Genomic DNA, 22,932 nt, shown 5'->3' with positions numbered 1-22,932 from the left:
AAGAAAAGTGTTTCCTAAGTAAGGTATTTTACACGTTTTACATCTCGTTAAACTCTGTGTAAACAATAAAAACGTTCAAAACGCGAAAAAATTAGTTTCTTGTGAATTTAAATTATGCGATTCCTATCAGCAGCTGACTTGTTCCGCAATATTTCTGAACGGATTACTGTTATATCATCGGAAAGATAGTTACTATACAAAGATTATTTTGATTTTAAGTATATTATGTAGAAAGAAATAGTGATAAAGAAAGTTAGAACTATATTCCTTATTTTAAGCCAAATTACAAAAGATTTTATCCTAAAAGATCCAATAATTACGAAGATAATGTAATTTAAGTGAAAGTGAAAACATAAATATTGACTCCCGCCGCTTAAGACTATTTAAAAAAACCTAAATAAGTGAACTAAGTTATTTAAGAGAAAGTGAAAATATAATGTATTACAAACACAATTAACAATATTACTGAGGATCCCGATAATTAAACGAAGACATGGCTCAAAGTACTTATATCCAAGCCAAAACTCTTAATAAAAAAAAATCAGTTCAGCGGTCGATTTTGTAGTCGATATGTCAAATAGGAAAGCGGTAAATTTTAAAATCACCAATCATATCGCTGCATTTCATCGTCCAGCGAAGCCAAACTTCACTCGAGTCGTGATTAAAAACATTTTCATAGCTCACCGATTTTACTTCATATCCTGTCTTTGTTTCAAATTCATAAAATAACTGTTTCGATTAACGGCGGTCGGGCCGTAATTAATAAAAGTCGGTGCAGTAAATAAGATTTGATAAAAATTCATAGTTCGTGAACGCCGACAGACGTGCAGAGGTCCGTATTTACAACAAAAGTAGTTTTCTTTGTGTGCTACAATGGAGGTTCAAACTAAATGTGAGTTTCTTTTAATTTTACTCTTATTTTTAATTTAAATTAACATTACTGTGGACATCTAGGCTAAAGTATTTTATGTTAGTCATTCCGTTATTTTATTTTGGTGTATACAACAGAAAAGTGCATTTTATAATGGTGCTTTCGTAATGTTTACTCTTGACAAAAAAATTGGTGTAAATTTTTAATTGTACAAATTAGAATACTTGAAACGTATAGCATGATGAAGAATACATATAATTTATTCCCCAATAATCCATTTAGAATCACCTTCAATTATTATTATTTGTGTCCACTATTTTATAAAAAAATCTAGATATTTTATAAAACTCCCTACAGGACCCACGCTTAACAGTTGGAACATATTATTATTGTATCTATTGAAATATCTAATTAAATAAACATATCTACCAACCTAGAAATATTGTATGTTGTACAGATTAATTAGGTAGGTAATATAATTAGTGCACCACTAAACATGTGCACCAACTTAAACAATAATAACAATAAATATATAATAAATAACAACTTAGAAAATCTGTAATTTCCAGTATAATCATGTTATGTTTTATTTCATTATATATTTTTTTTAATAGATGGGAGATATGCAATTGTTTTGTTTACTTAAACATTGTTTTTCTTTGTTACCTATTTTTCATTTAAAATTAAACTGTCAGCATGTATTTAAATATTATTTTTATTAAATCCTGTATAGATTAGATTTTCTATAATTTGCTTTACCTACATTTACAAAAAGTAATTTGTCAAAGTAGGACATATCAAAAATAAATAGGCATTAAAAAGACCAGATTAAAGAACCCAATGGGTACTTTGGAAATATCTGATACTAGTGAAGGAAGTATGTCTATACACATACCTACCTACATTTACATACCTAATATAATATAGATGTAATAATAATTTTTTTCTCCTCAAATTTTGGTTACAATTGTTGGCACACAAAAATGTCTTATTTTATAAAGTGACACAATTTGTAGGACTCTGGAATTTAAACTAGATCAAAGATCTGTGTCTTAGGCTTGCAGGCTCCCCACTTCTTACAAGCCTCTTTAAGTCAGGAGCATAAAATACGAAGGTTTCGTCACGACGACTTCCTTCATCAGAAGGCTTTAAATCTTTCAAATTAAGTTTCGCAAATAAACTGCGAGAGACCGAAGTGCGAGCCCTTATTTGAACCCAACGGGCTCTTGTCGAGTTGTTAATATTTGTATTTTGTTCATAAAATTTATGAAAAAAAAAAACAGTATATATATATCTAGACCATAAACATCTCTGCAGCACTAAATGAGCCACCATATTGCTGGGCAGAAAGATCACGCGTCTTTTTAAGGACCTTAAAATAACTCATGAAAATAGTGAACTAAAACAATCTTATTAACTTTCTCATTTACGTTTTATTCATTTGAGCTTTATTGGACATTACAATTAAGTACAAATTAAAGACTTAATGCTATAAAGCATTCTCTATCAGTCAACCATCAAGCCAAACAGAAAAAGTGATCAATTGGTAGGAGCAGTAATTGAATTCATAAGGTGGTTTCGTTTTGGGGACTTAACACGCTTTCCAAAGGTTATGTACCTAATAATATCTTGCTAATGAGATTGTAGTTAATTCTATATTTTTAAAATGACGTTGTATTCTAAACGATGTATTGACTAATGATTCTCCTCACATATTATGTGTATATCTACACTGATACGGTTACGGAATTCTGCTTCGGAAAAAAGATAAGACTGTTTCAATACCTACTGCAACGGCTGTTTACATGAACCAGAGACGGTTAAAACCGGCCGCCATTTATTATTCGCGGTCACAATAAGAAAGTTGAGCGTGCGCAGGCGTGTGTCATCTCGCTCCGACCGTTGTATTCGAGTGCAGCCGTTGGTGACTCATGCGTTGGTGACTTAGTTCAAACTATTTAAATGTTATTTTAGTTAGTGCTTATTTTGTAAAATATCCTTTTTTTAATGTTTTTTCGCAATTAGCTACGAGATCAACAATATTGCATATTTTCTACTTTTACCCGTTTTTACTTTAAAAAAAAAAGGTTGAATATTTGTTTGTCCGACAACCGAGAACGTTTCACCACTATACATTAGGAAGAGGATGTTAGGCTCGTTGCAGGAGAGGGATTTTCAGATGTACGATGAATTTTGTAAATGAGGTTTCTTTATTTTTAGGCTTACAGTACGTATTTGTTTACACTCCATTATTTCGTTGTTAAAATGTCGTCTATTAAGATTACCCATACAACCTCAAATCGCTTTGGTTGATTCCTCATAACAATGAAAGTGTTGAATGAAAAAATGTATAGTAAAATTGAGGATATAATTATACACTGATTACTATACGATGTGAAAACGCGATAACTAAAAATTTTCATAATAGAAAAAAAAACAAACTTGCCTCGAAATTTTATAAGAAAACTTTACATATACCAATGTATTTTTTTTTGTATTTTTATATCAACTGACCTAAATTGAACACGTATACTATGCGATATATACATTTTTGAAATGGCTGTAATTGCGTTTGTAAACAAAATGAACCGTATTAGTACCGGAAAAAAATGAATCCAAGGTAGTATCGACTATCTATTTAAACCATGCTTGCTTCTTTGTTAATACTTGACGATTGTTATATGAAATAGGTATAAGAAGATTAAAGTAAAGCTTATGGTAATAATTGAAGCTTTTTTTGATTCTACAAATGTATATCTGCTTTCCTTGTTAGATTTATTTATTTATTCGTGGCATCATGAGCACTTCGGAAGTGGTCACAGCAAATAAAATTAATATGTAACAAATACACTTACAAAAAAAAATATATATAGAATATAATAGATATGTGATGTAAATCATATATGTATATCCCAATACCTGCGCCACGAAATGATCGCCTATTAAACAAACGCGCCCACAAGTTACGCTTTAATGAGTTCGAATTAGAATTGAATATGTCAATATTAAGTTCACTCCTGCTCAACACATTGTTCAAACTCTTGCAAGCTCTATAAAGAAAACTGTTTTGTCTATATTTAGTCTAGAGATAGGTCATCTGGCTATACGTCCCGCTGTTGAGTACAAACACTTCTAAGGAGGGGGTTTTGGCTAAAGTCAGTCACGTTTTTCCAAATTGGGACGAACAAGTCGTAATCCTGGTGGTAAGCGACATCCCAGTCTATAGCAGTTCCAGTGTAACCCTGAGTTTTAAATCACAAAGATTTGAGGGTCCCAGCTACTGCCTTACCCTAAGGCGTAAGTTGACAAGTCCCATGTAGGTACCTGTAATTTCATCAGTAAATTAACACTTCAAAACCGGAACACAATAATGCTCACACATTTCTGATTGGAGGCAGAAATAGACGAACAATTTCTCAAGAAGCTCTACTGCTACGCTAATCCCTAATGCTTTTGCCAGTTATTACGATTATAATACAGTGCACATACAAAGATAGAACATAGAAAAATTTCTTTCCAGTGGGACTTGAACCCGCGATGCACCGTAGCATTGCTCTTACTAACCGACCCACAGGTCAAGTTATCGAGCTGTCGAAACTCTCCTATGTGTTTTTTTATAGAACTTGGTACTGGGTTTCGGCATTCGTCGCCGCTAGTGAAATCTAGTGAGAGATTTTTTGAAAAACTTCACCCGGTGTCTTACTTGGTGCTTGGTACTTGGTGCAACGGGCTGGTATCCGCAACTCGACGACAAAGCGCCTATTCTGCGTGTGGTGGGTGCAGGGTCCTACTCGTGCCACCCAAGCTCCTCCAGGAATCTCAGCAGCCTCCTTGGTTTGCTGAAGACTTCGGGGAGCGACCTTGGCACTCCAAGGTATTTTGCCCTGTAGTTGGCCACGCCGGAGCACTGAAGTAGGATGTGCGCAGCCGTTTCCTCCCCCTCCATGCACGCTCTGCATAGAGGGCTGTCTGTGATACCTAAATTGAAAAGGTGTTTATTGTATGGACCATGACCCGTTAGGGCGGCAGTTAGAGTGCGAAGCTCTTGCCTTTTAAGTTTAATTAGTATTCGAGATAGACAGGCATTGAGCGTTGGGAGTGCTTCCCTCGCCTGTCTACAAACCGTAAGGGTGGTCCATGTATTATTATGTGAAGATTTTGTACCTCTGTGTATAGTTGTTCTGGACCATTGGCAGGGGAGGGACACTATCGGTTCTGGTCCTACAGCGTCCCTCTCCGACCCTTTCCTGGCCCTCACCCGGTGTCTTTACTGATCTGACTTTAATGTCGCTTTTTGATCCAATGTATTATTGAGGTTTTTTGTGAAATAAGTCCACTACTTATGATTCAGGGGTTACTTTGCGGAAGTCCATGTTAATAAAAATGGAAATAAATTAATTTGCTACTCCGCGAACCCAGTGAAGGTCTCATAGTGCAAAATAGCTGCGCTTGTGTTGAATATTTTTTCATGCAGTTAATTATAAATAAAATTAATAACACAAGCGCAACTACAGTCACAAACCACCACCCGTGTTTCGCCTCTCCACGAGGCATCCTCAGGGGCTGGTTGACTGCTCGACGCTTGGCCGAAGATTTCGCTTTTCACTGAGTTCGCGGATTAGCAAATTAATTTACTTCCATTTTTATTTGTATGGTTACTTGTTATGTTGTGAGTTTGAGGCTAGGTTATTTAGTGTAGTTGTATGTTAAAATAGTTAATCCTCGATTTTCCATAATTTCATTTTTGAGATTATAGACAATCTACAAGCTAGTGCCTGCTGCTGCCTGAAGACATGCCTCTGTAACGATAATCAGGTATCTGACCTTGATCTGGCGCACGAGACCGCCGACGTGTGGGATGGTACTAAGAAACAAGAATTAAAACGGATTTCAGTGCATTCAAAGAAGACTTAATACGATGTTAGCTTGGTAATTTAGGAATAGTGAACCTACCATTAATATGGAGAGTGGGTGTTGTGTATTTGATGTGTGATGGTGTGTTATAACCAAAGAATGTATACGACCTCGTACATCGATTAATTTTGTAGATAGAGTAACAAGAATTGGAGAGGGTGTGGGTTATATTTTTCTGTGTCTAATGGAGCAACAAACATGGTTGACATAATTCCACTTATGCCATTCTTCCATGAGGGGTGGGAAATATTGATGAAGGATTTTAAATAGAAAGAAAGAAAATTTTATTCAGTACCATTCATTTTAAATTGTATAAAATAAAAAATAAAATAAACTAAAATTTAACATACTGATTTTCAAAAGTCTTCTTTCTAATTCGTTTTGTATTTTATATTTTGTTATGAATGTAAGGTTAATCAATACAATCTATTTCCACCAATACTCTTTTTATTTTAAGATCCGTCAAAAACCTGAGAAAAGTATTCAAATTGTCCAACTTGACTGGTATTTTTACTTACAATACACCACCGTTGTAAAGTAGTTGCTAGTTGCACATCACAAATATAGAACATAATTGTGAATTAAAAAGAAAACCGACCTCAAAAATTCGTGGAATTACATTTATTTGCCAAGTTTTATCGGAATCGGTTACCGGAAAATGTGTGAAACCGGATTAATCCCCTAGTTGGCCACCCTCTGAGGTGGAACATTTTCTTCAAATTTAAATGGGACCAATACTAAGGTACCCTCTTTCCAACAAAAAAAGAATCATTAAATCGGTTCCCAAATCGGAGGAATCGCGTAACATTCCTACTTAAGAAAAAATACAATCAAATTAGGAACCTCCTCCTTTTTTGTCTGTCTAAGGGTCGTATTCTAGAACTCTACTCAATGCTCAAGTGAGGATTGCACTGGAGACACAAGCACTGGAAATACGACACTAATGGTAGGGACTTGAGTATGATTTCGAGTGCTTTAAACCATGCTCAAATCCTGACTTAAGCATTGAGTAGAGTTCTAGAATACGACCCTTACTCTGTTGAAGATTGGCAGACTTGGGGCCCTGCTCTTGTGGTAGCAATAGATAGAGCAGTTTACCTTTCTGCACAGATAAAAGCAGTAATAGATGCCGTGGGACACTTGCCAACTAAGGCTGATTTTAGTAAACGCATTACTCATCCAATCATTCTACTTATACAACAAAAGCATAATGTAAGTGCTCTCTCTGCGTCCATTGCCCTCACACATTTATTCCCGCGCTATTGTCCTTTGTTAATAGACCGTGAAAACGATACATTTTCCATCTTATTTGCTTTATATTACCTATTCAATAGATTGGTTCTATCAATTGGGGCAATCATTGCATATACGTAACGTGACCATTATTTATTTCCCTCAGGCGTCAGGACGCTTTCTAAAAGTATAATAAATTTACAGGCCAGGGCCTGTAAATTTATTATACTTTTAGAAATAAAACACGTGTTTATGTTAGTTACAAAGTGTTGAAAAACAAAAGAAGTAATAGGAATTTAATTATTGTATCAACAAAAAGTCATAATTTATACTTATTCTGAAACAAGTAAAAAGAAAATATAATTGTTAAACTGCCGAGTGCAATTAAATTTAACGTTCCGTTTAAAGCATTATTTAATCGACTCTAAAGAGGTCTCAATTCACAAAGGGTCTTTATTAAATATATGAAACGGAACGGTTTAAGTTTTGATTACAGTTGTTTGGAGATACTGCCTAGTAATAAAAACATTAAAAGTTATCTTTTTAACCGACTTAAAAAAGGAGGAGGTTCTCAATTCGACTGTTTTTTTTATGTATGCTACGCGATAACTCCGGTATTTGTGAACCGGTATTTTCAGGCCTCTTTTTTTGTTGGAGAGTGTTTACTTTTGAAGAAAATCATCCACCTCTAAGGGTGGCTGTTCACACATGAAGATTAATTTTTATAAATAGCGCCTAAATTTTATTATGAGGAGCAATTATTTTAATGGTTGATTTTGGTATTCTCCAATTCAAGACGTTTTTCTCTCTCAATATACTTTGAGTAGTGAGAACCGATTTTTATTATCTCCTGTGTCAAGTCCCGTATAGTGGCGAACTAGGGGATGAATCCGGGTTTGCGCACTTTTCGGTAACCGATTTCAATAAAACTTGGTAATCAAATCTAATTCCACGTACTTTTGAGGTCGGTTTTTTTACTATTCTGTACTGAGATTATTTACATTAGTGGACACGTTCAGGCGGGAAATTACCAAAACGTCACTTTGACACTTCGCTTTACTGCTAGCAATGATATTCTATTTTGTATAATTGTTTATTTTAATTGTTTTGTGTTCTTTTTCTCTTTTTGGTGTTGAGATTTATAATTATTGCATGCTCGGTGACCTCAATAGAGTTTCCCAGCAAGTGGGTCTAAAAATGAACATGGACAAGACGAAACTTCTGTCGAATGTCCATGTCGTACCCACCCCTATAACAGTGGGAACCTCTACTCTCGAAGTTGTTGACGAGTATGTCTATCGTCCAATTAGGCTGAGTCAACTTCGAGAAAGAGGTCAATCGTCGGATCCGACTCGGTTGGGCAGCTTTCGGGAAGCTCCGGGACGTCTTCTCGTCCGCAATATCGCAGTCATTGTAGACAAAAGTCTTCGAGCAGTGCGTGTTGCCAGCGATAACCTACGGCTCTGAGATGTGGTCACTTACTATGGGCCTCATAAAAAAGCCCAAAGTTACTCAACGAGCTATGGGGCGAGCAATGCTCGACATTTGTCGACGTGATCGAAAAAGAGATCCGTACACAGAAAAAAAGGATTTCTACTAATAAGAAAGAGCAATTTCTCACAATATTTGCTAATTCTGAAAAAATATTTATTAAAAGTAATAAAATATTGTCATCACAAAAATACTGCTTATCTTTTTCTAATACAATTTTACTCTTAACTTTATTCTAACTTTGAGACAAATACGTTCCCTTCAAAATTTTATTTCATATCTAATCAATTCATTGGACATTACTTACATCAAGAAATTTTTACCTCTTACATCAAATTTAAATAATCTTAAATGAATTCAAAATTTCTTGGATGTATTTTAAGAAAATATATTCTTAAACAAAAAAAGAAGAAGTTTTCTATTAAGATTAATATTCTAAATTCTAGAGTATATTCTTAAAGCAATATTTCGTTGCGTTTTCATAGTCAATGTTGTCGTGACATGTCGCCGAAGGCGCACGCGGTAAAGATTACTTTTACTTGTGCTTGTAATTATAAAAATCATAAACAGTCATTTATCCAAAGAAACAATACGTAGTATCTCTAGTTTGTTAGGGTGTTATTTATAGTCATTTTTTAAGAAATTTGGTGGATGAAATCAAACTACACTTGTAAAAAGCACAACTTTAACATGCAATTAGTTCCATGACGCCACTGCTAGATGGCATTAGTTGTACTCTGAAACGCGCTATCGTTTTGTTAACTTCAATAGTATAAAGTCATCTCATATATTTATGATTGTCAGTGCTTTCTGCCGATGTAGCATTTATACGGCACTGAATGGTCCTCAAGTATTTGAGAAGATTCCGTCCTATTTCTGCTACTTCAAGGTTTGACACTGAACTGTGTGCTTTCACGCTAGTGAGACATACTGTTGGGTCCATAACCCTGTAAATTTACCTTTTTTGAAATTAGAAAACACAAATCTTCAGTCAAATAATTAAGTACCTCTCAATTTTTCATTCTTTTTTTTTCAAATCAAAATCGGACATTTCTAATAACAAATAAATATTTTGTTGAATCTAGAGTGGCTTTGTGACTTGAAGTAAATTAATTTGCTCTTGGATTAAATATTTCTGTCTTGTAACGAAAATACACTTTTGAGACGTTTTTTTACTATTATCAAGTAATTATTCTCTAGCGTCTATAGGGAGAGGATCGTTTTGTTGGATTTAATAAATTTGTCTTCATAAAAAGAATTTTGTCTTTTTCTAAGTAATCTGTTTTTACCGTGTAGACGAACGAAAGTCACCGACAGCTCAAATTATTAGTAAATCGAAGTGCCAGTGGGTACATAGCTCGTAGAACTGACGGCCGTTGGTGCAGAAAGAACCGGAAGGCGTTCAGTGGGACAACCCCCTACTATATAGACGGATGACCTGTTAAGGGCGGCGGGTAACTGATGGATGCAAGCCACGTCCGATCGACTACTCTGGAAATCTTTGGGGGAGGCCTATGTTCAACAGTGGATGTCTTCCGTCTGATATGATGATGATGATTTATAATTGTTAATTTATGACTTATAGGTAACCTGAAAGACCTAAATGAATATCTACCATTTTTAATGTTATTCAAGTTTAACAACAAGTTGAACAACCTTTAGTATAAGGTTTTAGTTTCACTATAATTTTAAACCTCGTACATGTCAAATTTTGTGTCTCAAGTTGCTTCAATACTGTACATTGTAAAGGTAATTTTGATCTTTTATTAAAATCCGCTTTGATGAAATCTTACAATCCGTTACTTCGGGCGCTGCGCTCGTCTTGGCTAAAATAATAAAGAAGCGCCGTAGTTCGAAGGAAATCCTGTTTGTCGCCGTATAAACGAATTTCACTCTAGCAAAGACATCGCCGATAAGTTGATAAAGGACCGTTTACTCAATAAACCTAAAGTTGTTATTTAAAATTCTGCCTTATCTGTAGTATACTTCGACACTTAGTTATACTCTTGTCGGTGGAGCATCTCCCAGTCATCTCTTTTATAAGCCAGCTCCTTGACCACCTTTTACGACACGACACCGTCCCTTTTCTTTGTTTGGTCTATGTAACTGTGCCTAGGTCGACCTTTTGCCCTCTTCCCCTCGATCTTTCCCTCCAAAATGGTCCTAAAGAAGTTGTCGTGACGTATCAAATGTCTAATCATTTTATCGCGTCTATACTCTATAGTATTCAGAATCGTTCTTTTTTCGTCTACGATTCTCAAAACTTTCTCATTGGTTTTCATTTCTGTCCAACTTATATCCTTCATCAGCACCACATCTCAAAAGCTTTTAATCTTTCCCTATCTCTTTGTGCCAGTGTCCATGTTTCACATCCATAAAGTGCAGTACTCTAATATACACGTAATAGTATTAATTCTATTCTTTTGTTGCCTATTGTATAGTTTGCGCTAGTTAAATATTTTTTTATTTAATGCTAAGCTCTTGTTGGTGGAACAATCGTTAACCACCTCTGTAGGGCTAGCACTAATGATTTCGATATTTGCCTCGTTAGTAATTACTAATCCTGTCCTTCGAATGACATATTAGTAACCTACCAATTTTCGTATTCTTGTTATTTTATAATAACAAGTGACTGGACGACAAGTCGTCTTATAACTAGTGGAGTAATTTCACAAAAAATAATTGAATATCATGGTGTTCAAATATCTTGACATTCAATAAAAGCATGTTTGTGGAAAAGCATACCGCACCAGAAATGTATTCGCTGGTATCAAAAAAACGCTGAACAACGCTACACAATAGATCTAGGCCAGGCTAATCGATCATCCTAATTACAGTGATAGTTCGCGAAATCGTATTTATTGAGTGCAATACAGCCAGTCCTCCTACACGCACTTTCTATACACACTATTACTTTTTAAAAAACCCGGTTTTGCGTATGTGGCTGTTAGTCACGTACTGTTATTTTAACACTTCCACAATGAAGGCAAATGTTTGCAGTCTAGACGTTAGACCCGTCGTTACTTTCGTAACATTAATACGAGGAATAAAAATAAACTAGCTGTTCGTAACAGTCGTCTTTACAAAGTCACAAACTCATTTAAGGGGCAATGTATACGCTTCTATAATAAGATTCCATTTGATATTCAAAAAAATTTAAAACTATAGTGAAACGTTATACCCACTAAAGATTTTTATATAGCTTCTGCGTACTTGGATGACAAAAATCCGTGGTAGTGACCCAGTCAAAGTTATTTACTCATTTATTCCATAAGTAAAATTTTGACACTTGAAAACCTAATTTTTTAAGCTACAGCTCGTTCACTACGCTGACCTCCCTGAGAAGAACGAGCAAGAAGGGATAGGAATTGCTCTTTTCAAATAAACTTAAATGCTATGGAATACACTTTGAATCATAATTGTGTGGAATCCAGACTTATTGTCTTTCCATACTTCTTTATCTAACACATACTCTTCAATTTTGTAATATGACTTCAATTAAAATACTTTTAATGTAAGTTTTAAACTTAGTAAATGATAATCTTAATACACTCCCGGACACTTATTTCGAGCCAACTTGCATTTTTAGTATTAAATGCCCTAACCTTAAAAAATATGTTTGATTGATCAAAAACTATTAATGCAATTTTGAAGTATGTCCTTGTTAAAAATTTGATTTTTTGAAACCAGGGAAAAACGAGTTTAAGGGTCGTATTCTAGAACTCTACTCAATGCTCAAGTTAGGATTGCACTGGAAACACAAGCACTGGAAATACGACCCTAATGGCAGGGACTTGAGTATGATTTCGAGTGCTTTAAACCATACTCAAATCCTGACTTGAGCATTGAGTAGAGTTCTAGAATACAACTCTTAGTGTCACAAGTATTGAATTCGCCTTTGTCAAATGAAACTCTAGTAAAGAAATTTTAAAGAAAACAGTGGCTTATCCGAAAAAATTATCTATTCAGTAACTTGTATTGCCTCCAAGAGCGTTGACAACGGTCGCCAAGCCATTTGGCATATAATTAACCCATTAGCACCCAAATACAAATCAGCGTTAAAAAAAGTAAAATTTTTTTATGAACCTTTAGAAAATAGCCTACTTATGAGAAAATTATGAAGAAAAAAAAATTTCGTTTTGACTTGCATCTTACGCACCCTTATTTCTTTAAAAACAATGATCAATTACAACTTTTCTCCGATTTTCAAATTCGTAAATTCAAATTTGGAACAACAATACACCATAATAACGAGGTAACCTGCCAGCATTAAAACTGCATAAAAACTTTTTCTTTAATAAAACAATATTTTTATATAATAGGTCTTTCAAAATAAATATTCTTTATTGCATTCTGGGACAAATACAATAGGTATAATACAAAAAATAAAAAGACAGGCACTCACTGACAGACTTCCAGGCAACCTTCGGGTTACAGGAAAAACTATGAGATAGTATATAGGCAATGAAACTATTTTTTCGCGTATATTTTGTTTATTCAAACAAACCGACATTTCGGGCCCTTTAATGGAGGTTGATTAACCAACCCCGACCATGGGACTTGTAAAGGGCCCGGAACGTCGGTTTGTTTCAAAAAACTAATATAGATTTAAATCCGAAAAAATAGTTGCGTTTCCTATGTAATGTAACAAAACCTAAGAAAACCTAAGAACTCGATAGGAGATAGTAATTAACTGAGAGACGAATATCTTATCGTTCAAATCAAATCTGTGTTTTTAGTAATGCTAAATGTACAGATTCATTATTCTCGTTTTTACTTAGGCGTATGGGTGTATTCTTCACCATTCTGGCCTACGGCAGACTATCACCGAGGGCAATGTACTTCTTAGGCCTTTGTAGCTGAGTCAATAGACCCATTTCATCTGTTCGTATCTTATTATTATTGTATTTCCTTTTACACGAATGGTATATATGATATTTGTTTTATTGAATATCATGTTTTTATGACCATGATATTCATAATTTTTTTTTTGTGAAAATGCTCCACTAGTTTGTTGTTATTATTGATATAAATCGAACAAACACTAAGAAATACAGTAGAAGAAACACAAAAAAAAAAGAAAATCCTCGATCCGGCTGGATTCGACACCACCTGTTTGCCAGACCGGGGCTAACCACTCTCCCAACTGCGCTACGGAACAAACCAGCAGACTTCATGAATTTCTCATATGCTTGTTGTCGATCTTTATTTTTTTTATTTAAACACCAATTTTCTGACCATTGTATTGTATAGATATGTCAAATAAAAAGACCTTCACTTATCGGATGACTGAAGCCGTTAAACTCATTACTGAAGACAAGGCAGTACGGTATTTGACCTTTGGACGAACTGAACAAAAAAGTTTTTTTTTTTTTTCAATATGTTGGGTGTAAAAACTATGTATATTATTCAAAAAAAAAAAAAGGAACTGACTTCAAACTTTGTTTTTAAGTACTACATACAAACTGAATCTAAAACGTTAACAATCGGTTACCGGAAAATGCACGAACCACCCTGAGATCATGTAACAAACACAAAAACCTCCTCCTTTTTTCAAGTCGGTTAATAAATTATTTTCATTCTTTTCTTTCACGAAGCCTCTGCAATACTTTTGTTCTTTAAGTATTTTCTTTGTTTATATTGTTGAGACCGAGATATATAATTTCTTTTTCTTAGCAACAACGATATTGGACCGGCTGATCAGGCTGGTGCTTGTAAGCAACGAAAGCTGTTCATGCAGCCAAACAAGGCAATACGTGGGCGAGGCAGCTCTTTACACCCACACGCGTGTACAAATTTCTTTGCAATTGCCGTTGTTTTGCACACCGTCGAAAGAAATACATTGGGGATACTTTCTACATTAATTTTGATTAGTACTGTTTTGAAATTGGGTTCAAACCACAACTGAGTCATTGGCGATCGAGATAACAAATTTAATAATCCAGTACTGCTTTAGTAGGTGGTATATTTAGATGTGAAACGAGATGGTAATTCACGAAGATTTATTATATTTTAAATCAATAGTATTTTTTAACCAAAATACTACATATTGTTTACAAAGAACCTAGAAAGTGTACACCCAATGACAAAACTGTTTACATTCAAAGGTACTCCAATCAATATTACAATTTATGATTGTGATCTAGGATGTAAACGTAACATATGGACGTACAGTATGATTATTGAGCTCGTAAAAACAATTCAGTTTCTTCAACATGTGTATATGGATAAAAATTAAATAATATACAAAAGCTTAAAAAAAAACTAGTGGAGATTAAAATACAAATGACGACTAATGAGAAATCGAGGCGAAATCATTCTGAATACTGTTATGAAATCTGTAGATGTTACCGTCAAAAACATCAATGAGATTTTAGATTCTGATGTTATTAATTCAAGAAGGGAAGGGAAGAGAAGGGAATTGGCTCTAGCAAATTACATCGTGCGAGTATTGAGGGGATTAATATCAAACCCGGAAGTGTTGCAATCACTATGTCTGTGCGTGCCAAACGAATACGTGCGCAGGCGCCGATTACCACGACTATTGGCGGTGCCGCGAGGTAGGACTTTGCTCAACAAGGCACCCCTTACTCGCACCATTCATACACTAAATCGAGTAGCGGATGAAATAGACATTTTAACTTCTTTTCAGAGTGAATTCATGAGGACAACACTATTTTTACTTAGTTCCTAGTTAAATTTGTTTAATATTATTGGTTATATACTTCAGTAGAAATTGGATATAATTTAATTGTTTTTAATTCAATCATTATTATATTATTTTTAGTTATGTTTAGTAATTATTCATGTCTTTGATATGCTACACTATTGTATTAGGTTTAGCCTGTAAAAATAGATGTATGTATGAAATAAATAAATAATTTATAGGTTCGGCACATTGTCGTCAAGGGATTATAAAAGGAAGTAATATTTTTGTACACATGCAGTACAAATGTTTTACGATGACGGGGATTTGGTATAATAGTAAAGTTAATGTGGGTTAAAAGATTAGGAGCAATGAAATGATTATGTATTAGTTTATGCAAATGAAGAATGTATTTTTTTTTTATACGATATCAAGTGCCGTCAATACGAAATATGAAGTCGTGCGCCTGAAGGTAAGCTACACGCCTGTCCATAACAGTTGCAGTGCCACTCACAGCTTTTAATCGCAAAGATCTGAGGGGCACTGCCACTGCGCCCGTCACCCTGAGACATGAGTTGACAAGTCCCACGTGCCTGTAGTTTCACCAGCACCCTTACCCTTCTAGACTGGAACGCAAGAATGCTCACAATACTGCTTGGCGGCAGAAATAGGTACCCCAGACGAACTCTTTCACGAAGAAGTAGAGGTCCTTCTATTAGCAGCTTGTGCTTTTAGGATAATGTAAATACCACTATGTAGCCAAAGCAATGTTGCAGGGGTATCTTTTCTACATACTGGCTGCTTAAGTAAACCAAAATTTTCTTTTTTAAATTTGTTACGTGGGTTGTTAAAATGGGTTGATGCAGTAGTGAATAAAGTAACATTAGCTAACAGGAATCAAGGGAAGACAATTGTCGGCTCCAACGTGATCACTTTTATGACATCATTTCTTATTTTTTCCTTTCAAATAGATTGTAATGGGCATAATACAATTGTGGCGCAGATTCCACACGTGAATAATTCCCTCGGAACAATGCTCTCGGGTCATCAAACTGAGGATCGTATGACCGAAGCCAAAGCTAAATGGAAGGACAATAGGTGTTCTAGATTGAACGGACTCGTTAGATAAGAATAAAGAAAAAAAATATGTATGTGGGAAATTAAACTATTTTTTTCCGGATCTAAATCGAGTATATTATCGAGTTCTTAGGTTTTCCGCGATTGTTACACATAGGAAATGAATTAGGTTTTCCGCGATTGTTACACATAGGAAATGAAACTATTTTTCCGGATTTAAATCGCGTATATTTGTTTTTTCAAACAAACCGACGTTTCGGGCCCTTTACAGGTCCCATGGTCACGGTTGACTGAACTGAAGACTGTACCACCTCAGTTTTTTTTAAACCAACGTTCCGGGCCCTACACCCCTGTACCCCAGCTCGAATTCACATTTTTCCCGTACTAATACGGTTCATTTTGCTTGGGTCGAGCGGCAGAGAGACACTGGCTCTATTTCAGAATTTATTTTTGTTACAAACGACATTAAAGCTATTTGAAAAATGTCCATCGTATACTATATACGTGTTCTAATTAGTTCAGTTGATATGAAAAAAAAAATGGTATTTGTAAAGTACCTATTCAATACAAAGGCTTTCTTGTAAAATTTCAAGGTAAGTTTGTGTTTTTTAAACGTGAATATTTTTAAGGATCGTTTTTTCACACCGTACGTAGTCAGTGTGTATCCTTAATTTAACTATATGTATATTTTTTCCAATGTGATTTCAACACTCACTGTTGTACGGAATCAATCAAGTCCTTGGAGGTTGTATAGCCTCTTCAGGAAATATACGCCGATCTATTGCTATCTCTAGTCATAACAATATAAACAAAGAAAATACACAAGGAAAAAGGGCTTTGTAAAACAACAGAATTAGTAATATACAAACAATATTAAGAAAACTCGTTACCCAACAGTAGCTATAATCAGACAAAAAGAGATACGGCTGTTGATAACCGATGAATAATCATTCCATGAGTCAATACACTGCTCTAATTGATATTGACTCAGACTCACTTCGTGCATTTAAACAAATTACCGAATATCTGCGCTCACGCTACTAAATACTTTTTGTCAGAAGAAAAATTTATATGAAATTTATATTTCGCATTAAACTTTAGCTCATACGCATTGTTTTGTAGACGTGGCTTGCATGAGGTGCAAGAGTTGTTATTTCGTAGATGTGGCTTTATTGTGTATGGTTTTATCGAACGACTAAATCGGATTTTTTTTATGTTTATCCGTACGAAAATTACATGGTATTTTTTTTTCTGTGAAACTATAAATATTTTTCACATAGGAGTTCTATTGTTCAATTTGTATTAGTTCAAATTACAGGAATCTGGAAAAAAAATGCATGTCACAAAATTGGGGCTTATAAACACTGCAATGGTGGGTGTTGTTTATATTAACATAAAGACTATTACCGTTGCGTAGTATTTTTAAAATCTAATAATATGATATTGGTAACACTAAAGAAGTAATTATATTCTATCAATCGATGTGCTATTTGTGAATGAATTCAAAAGCAGTACCTTATACGATCTTTCTGATTCGTGTACTAATGTATAATAAGAAAATCGTTGAAAAGCTACAAGTAATGATTTTTTATACTCTCCTAGCTCCTAACAAAGTTTTCAAGTTTGTCATGTGTGTCTACAAAACTCCCCCGTTTTCTTGGAAACCACATTATGCCTCCCCTTTTTCTCGGAAACCGCATTATCCCGACGTCAGTTTATGTCCCGGAAATATCAATGACATAACTGTCTAGAAGAAAGAATAATTCGTGGCAACTGCTATATAGAATACTTAACAAAAGTTTGGATTTGTCGACCTTTTCGCACCCTCGGTAATAAAGTGACGTACTTCGAAAAGTAATTTCTAACCGACTTCAATAAAAAAGGAAGAGGTTCTATTGAGAACCTCTATTGAGTCCAATTGTGGACTGTATTTTTTTCTGTCTGAATCTAAAGAGCACTGCCACTGCACCCGTCACCCTGATACATTAGTTGACAAGTCCCATGTGCCTGTAATTTCACCAGTGCCCTTACCCTTCAAAAGCGGAGCGAAGTAATGCTCCCATTACTGCTTGGCGGCGGAAATAGGTAAGGTGGCAGTACTTCCCTGGTCGAACTCTTACACAAGGAGCTCTACTGCTACTACACGTATCACTTAAAGTAATAATGTAAAAAAAAATGTGGGTTACACCACTTTTGCGCTGATAATCTCTATATCTATATTTTAGAGGGACAGCAAATGGATTACCTGAAAACTTTTGAGTTAATCTTGGCAACGGTTTTAGATGTTGATTGATTTACGTAGTTACGCCACTTAGGTCAATTATGTCGTAAATTAGTGTCGGGCTTAGATCGGGTAATTGTTTTCGTTTTATCGTCTTAGTCATTGTTAACGGGATCTGTAACTGCTAATAAAATAGTCTGAAGCTGAGGTAATATCATTATCCATACGTTATACGTCGTCTGTTTTGATATTTAGAAATGAGGCACTCATTTCTAAATCCAAGTTATAAATAATCGTAATGAGCACCACCAAATACCTCGAAAATGATACCCATATTGCATTTAGGTATTTGAAAAGTCGTGTCCGCCATCGTGTATCCAGATATAATAAATGCTGTTTCCGGATTACCAAAAATTATTTTTTGAAAATTCTTGTCACTTGACATTATCGACAGTAACGATCGACAAAATCGATCATATCTGTTGGCACCTGATCGATATTGTCAATCGACAGTAACGATCGACAAAATCGAGCAAATCTGTAGGCACCTGGTCGACAATGTCCAACTTTATTTTATCATGTCGCAGGTTGTTATAAGTGCTTAAAATGTATTGTCCGTCTTATTTAGTTTTGGGTGTTGGAAAAATTTCCATTTTGAAAAAAACTATTTTTTCGGTTATTTTTCCAATATTTTTCGTTACATTTTCCATTTGAATTTGACACCTGTCAAAAGTTGAAGTTACTGAACGAAAACGATGAAGCCATTACAAAGGGTTTTTTTCGCTTGTTGTGAAATCATTTGAATTCTGGTCTTTCTAAGTGGCTTTTACATATAGAAGTTTATTTTATAATTCACGCTAAATAATACTTCAAAGATATTTCGAAACGTATAACATAATATGAGAAAATTGGAAATAATGTTTTTCTAATTTTTTGGGAATTTTTCCGGAAAAAAATCCTCTGCTTATTTGAAATTATCGAGTTCTTAGGTTTTTGCGATTGTTACACATAGGAAATGAAACTATTTTTCCGGATTTAAATCGCGTATTTATCGTGTATTAATTGCGTGGCCCTTTTACAGGTCCCATGTTGACGGTTGACTGGGTTGGTTTGTTTAAAAAAACAAATATACGCGATTTAAATCCGGAAAAATAGTTTCATTTCTTATTTAAAATTTTTCGGAAAATTACCCAACAGTAGTCTCTTAACATTCTTTAACTGCCTCCGTGGCCGACTTGGACCTTTGTGGACTTACTAAGGTTCCGGGTGTTTTAGGAAATGTGGAAAAAAGAGGATGTATAATAAATGAACTATTCAATGTTGCGGCATCAGTCATCATCACCTTTATTGCAGGTATTTTTAAATTACAACGATGATAATAGTGAGATCAGCCGACAAACGCTCTGAGCGAGCTCTTTCTTCGGCCGAGTGTTAAAAAATCTACAACTCCTGAGAATGCCTTGTAGAAAGGCTAACACGTGTTGGGTACATTTTTGGTGGTGGTATTTGCGACTGTAGGTGCTTTTGTGTTATTTATTTTATTAATTTTTATGCGATTGACAAATTTCCATGGTAGTGATCCGTTTAGCTCTCGCAAGTATTCTCGATCTAAGATCTTGGAAATAGATAGGTAATGTAAATGATAAACGTATTCAAATGTATATTTACAAAGAGCAACCCTTAGAGTTACTTGCTCATTCTTCTCTGAGGAATCTGCCTTACAAATGAGCAGTAGAGTGTAATCAATATGACGACTTCAAGTGTAATTTACTTACATAAGAAATAAGGACGATTTGATTTTGACTGTTAGAGCCCGAAATATTGTTTTATTCGGAAGACAAATCGACTCATCCGTAGAACAAAGACCTATGTGCTAGATGTTGCTTATTCTCGGGATATTATAGGTACATTTCGTTTGTTGTTCTTGACTGCGGATATCCACAATCAAGATCGACTGTAGTTCGATTTTAAAAAAATAGTTTCACTTCAAACCTTTTGGTATCTTAAAACGTACATTAGTCACGCGCTTTATTTGTGATAGCATAAAAGGTCCATTTGACGCAACCTTCATTACGCGCCACATCCCTCTGTCTACGTCTGCGTGCACTCGTTAATTTCTGCTTTACGACCCCTATAAATCCGCCTAGTAGCTCGTTAACTAGTTTTTTTATTGTCTCCAAGCCCCTGTCCAGCCTCTGCGTATTATTATTAAAACTATATACGTGTATGTTGCCTATAAACCCAAAATGTCTTTAAAAGAAAAGCCAAAACAAATTCGTTTTAAGGCTAATGATTATGTAACTCCGATACTACTAGTATATAATATACTTCTGATCTGTCCATTTTTTAAGAACATCGACCTCGGCAACGCAATCGACGCAGAGTCCAAAAGTTTATATGGAAGATTAATAGTTATACTAATAGTTTTTAGTGTTTGTTAGCCTGTATATAGTGCCACAGCCGCGCATATGCCTCCTTTCACAATGAGAGGACTAGGGCTGTAGCTCGCGGTGCGGAGTGTACGGGTTTTATTACGAAGTTTTCTTTCACCGAAAAGTTTATGGTAAATTTCAAATTTAATTTCGCTCACAAATTCTCAAACTTGAGGTGCAAGCCCGGATTCGAACCCACCACCCTCTGCTTGAGCGCCGATAGGTCAAACCTATCTTATAGGCTACCACGGTTATCTATCGGAATTGATTAAAATCATGAAATTTTGCTGTTAAAATCGTTAAAGTACAAAATGCTGCCAAATAAAGGGCGGAGCTTTGCCACGGTCTCCGCATGTAAGTAAGATTGTTTTGGAACTTAACAATTATTTTGCTTAAATAGTCTTAAAAAAATAAGAAAAAATAAGCAAAGGAATCTGTAGTCGTAAGAAAATAATCTTAACAATGTGCTTTAAAACAATATGTTATTTAAGAAATCGTTTTCTATGAACCAACATTTCATATTGAAGGTTGCAATGAAAAACCACCTACTATAAATTTAATTAGAGGAAATTTTAAAACAAACAATGTTATGGACGACCAACGTGCTAAGCCGATCAGAGCGAGCGTTTGATGACTACTGTGAATCACAATATAGCTTCGAGCGTTCTGATTGGCCGAGACGTCTTCGACTTCGCGCACACTAGCGGAGTGTCGGAGCTCAAAGTCAAACTCAGTAATACGAATATGTTGAGTAAGAAAAATGTTTCAATGATTATGAGAATTTAATCCAATCGATGAAACCGTCGGGCGATCTCAGGCTCAATAAATCCAACAGATTACGAAACGTTTTATTGTCTGGCGGTCCAATAGAGAGACAAAAGACGAAAACTATACCTACACATAAAGTTCATTGTCCTTAAACTGATTCTAGTCTCGTAATGCGTAAGTCACATGCTTATTTCCGGAACGACCGAGCAATTCGTTTATGCAAATTGAAACGAGCATGTTGATCCATCTGCGTCTTGCCACTGGACGGAGCCCAAACGACCGAGAGTACTTACGAGGTTTCGCATCACCGACGGGCTGTATGCATCCCACAATAAATTAATTTATAATTAGGACAATAAAGCTACCGCCGTTAGTTGAAAGGACGCATGTGACATTTTATCAAAAATATGCTGCCGTGATCAGTAAAAAGAGGCCGATCTGTCACTATTTTTTTTCCTAGGTGGATAAGGTGTGAAGTGAAGTTACAGCAAGGAAAAATAGATATTTTTCAATTTAATTTTTTTTTTAATTTTTCTCTCGGTTTTGAGTTTTTGTCATATGCGCCCTTTTAACTAACGGCGGCAGAAGTACAGTGGCAGTGCTGAGTGTGGCACGTGTGCCAACAGTACGCGGAGGTCCACTTACTCGAGCTCAGTCCGCCATTTTAATTTTTTTTTTTGTTATGGTCATATCAATGATGTCACGTAAAACCTCGAAAATCGTGGAAAAATATCGTATTTTGCTACTTTGGAGTGCAAAAATGATAGAAGCATCTGTAATATTTATCTGTGGCAGTCATTCATATCATCGTTAAGTCTTACTTTATATAATAAAAATTTTAATAAATTTTCCGTTTTCTGTAATGGATTTTGTTATAAGAAAAATTTTATTTACATTGTTTCAAAATTTAATTGCCTATGTTGTATAATATAAATAATTTATTGTCGACAAAGTTATATTATAGTTATAACTGCTTCAGTGGCCGAATGGTCACCATGCTGGAGCTGGACTGCCACGCAAAGGTCCCGGGTTCGATTCCTGGGCCGGGGGAAATACTTGTATGGCTTACATTTATCTATCTCGTGAGTTTGACTGTAATTTGTGGTTGTCTATGGCACTCGCGACCCAGGGTTTTCCTAGTGTGGGGCAAAAGTGATCTTTCTGCCTTTGTTAGTTAGGTTTTTTTGGAAACGTGAACAAATCGCACAGTCAACAATACGGTGATTTAATTGGACAAGTAACCTTTATGAAACTAAGTGACGGTAAGACGATACGCCTG

General features: G+C 35.2%; 1 protein-coding gene across 3 annotated transcripts in view; it reads left to right on the top strand.

The window, feature by feature from the left end:
- The first annotated feature begins 691 nt into the window (after window positions 1–691).
- LOC113231359 (stress response protein NST1) overlaps window positions 692–22,932 on the top strand; it is a 63,734-nt gene continuing 41,493 nt past the window's right edge. The window contains exon 1 of one of the 3 annotated variants that reach the window (XM_026465667.1): window positions 692–892. In XM_026465667.1, the coding sequence (XP_026321452.1) occupies window positions 874–892 (19 nt within the window). In that variant the 5' untranslated portion in view covers window positions 692–873. The remainder of the gene's footprint in view (window positions 893–22,932) is intronic. The other 2 variants (XM_026465653.1, XM_026465660.1) reach the window with 2 other exon arrangements.

The sequence above is a fragment of the Hyposmocoma kahamanoa genome, unplaced genomic scaffold (genome assembly GCF_003589595.1).
Source record: "Hyposmocoma kahamanoa isolate Upper Pololo Valley unplaced genomic scaffold, ASM358959v1 102, whole genome shotgun sequence".
NCBI lineage: Eukaryota > Metazoa > Arthropoda > Insecta > Lepidoptera > Cosmopterigidae > Hyposmocoma > Hyposmocoma kahamanoa.
This window is presented reverse-complemented; position numbering and strand designations above follow the sequence as displayed.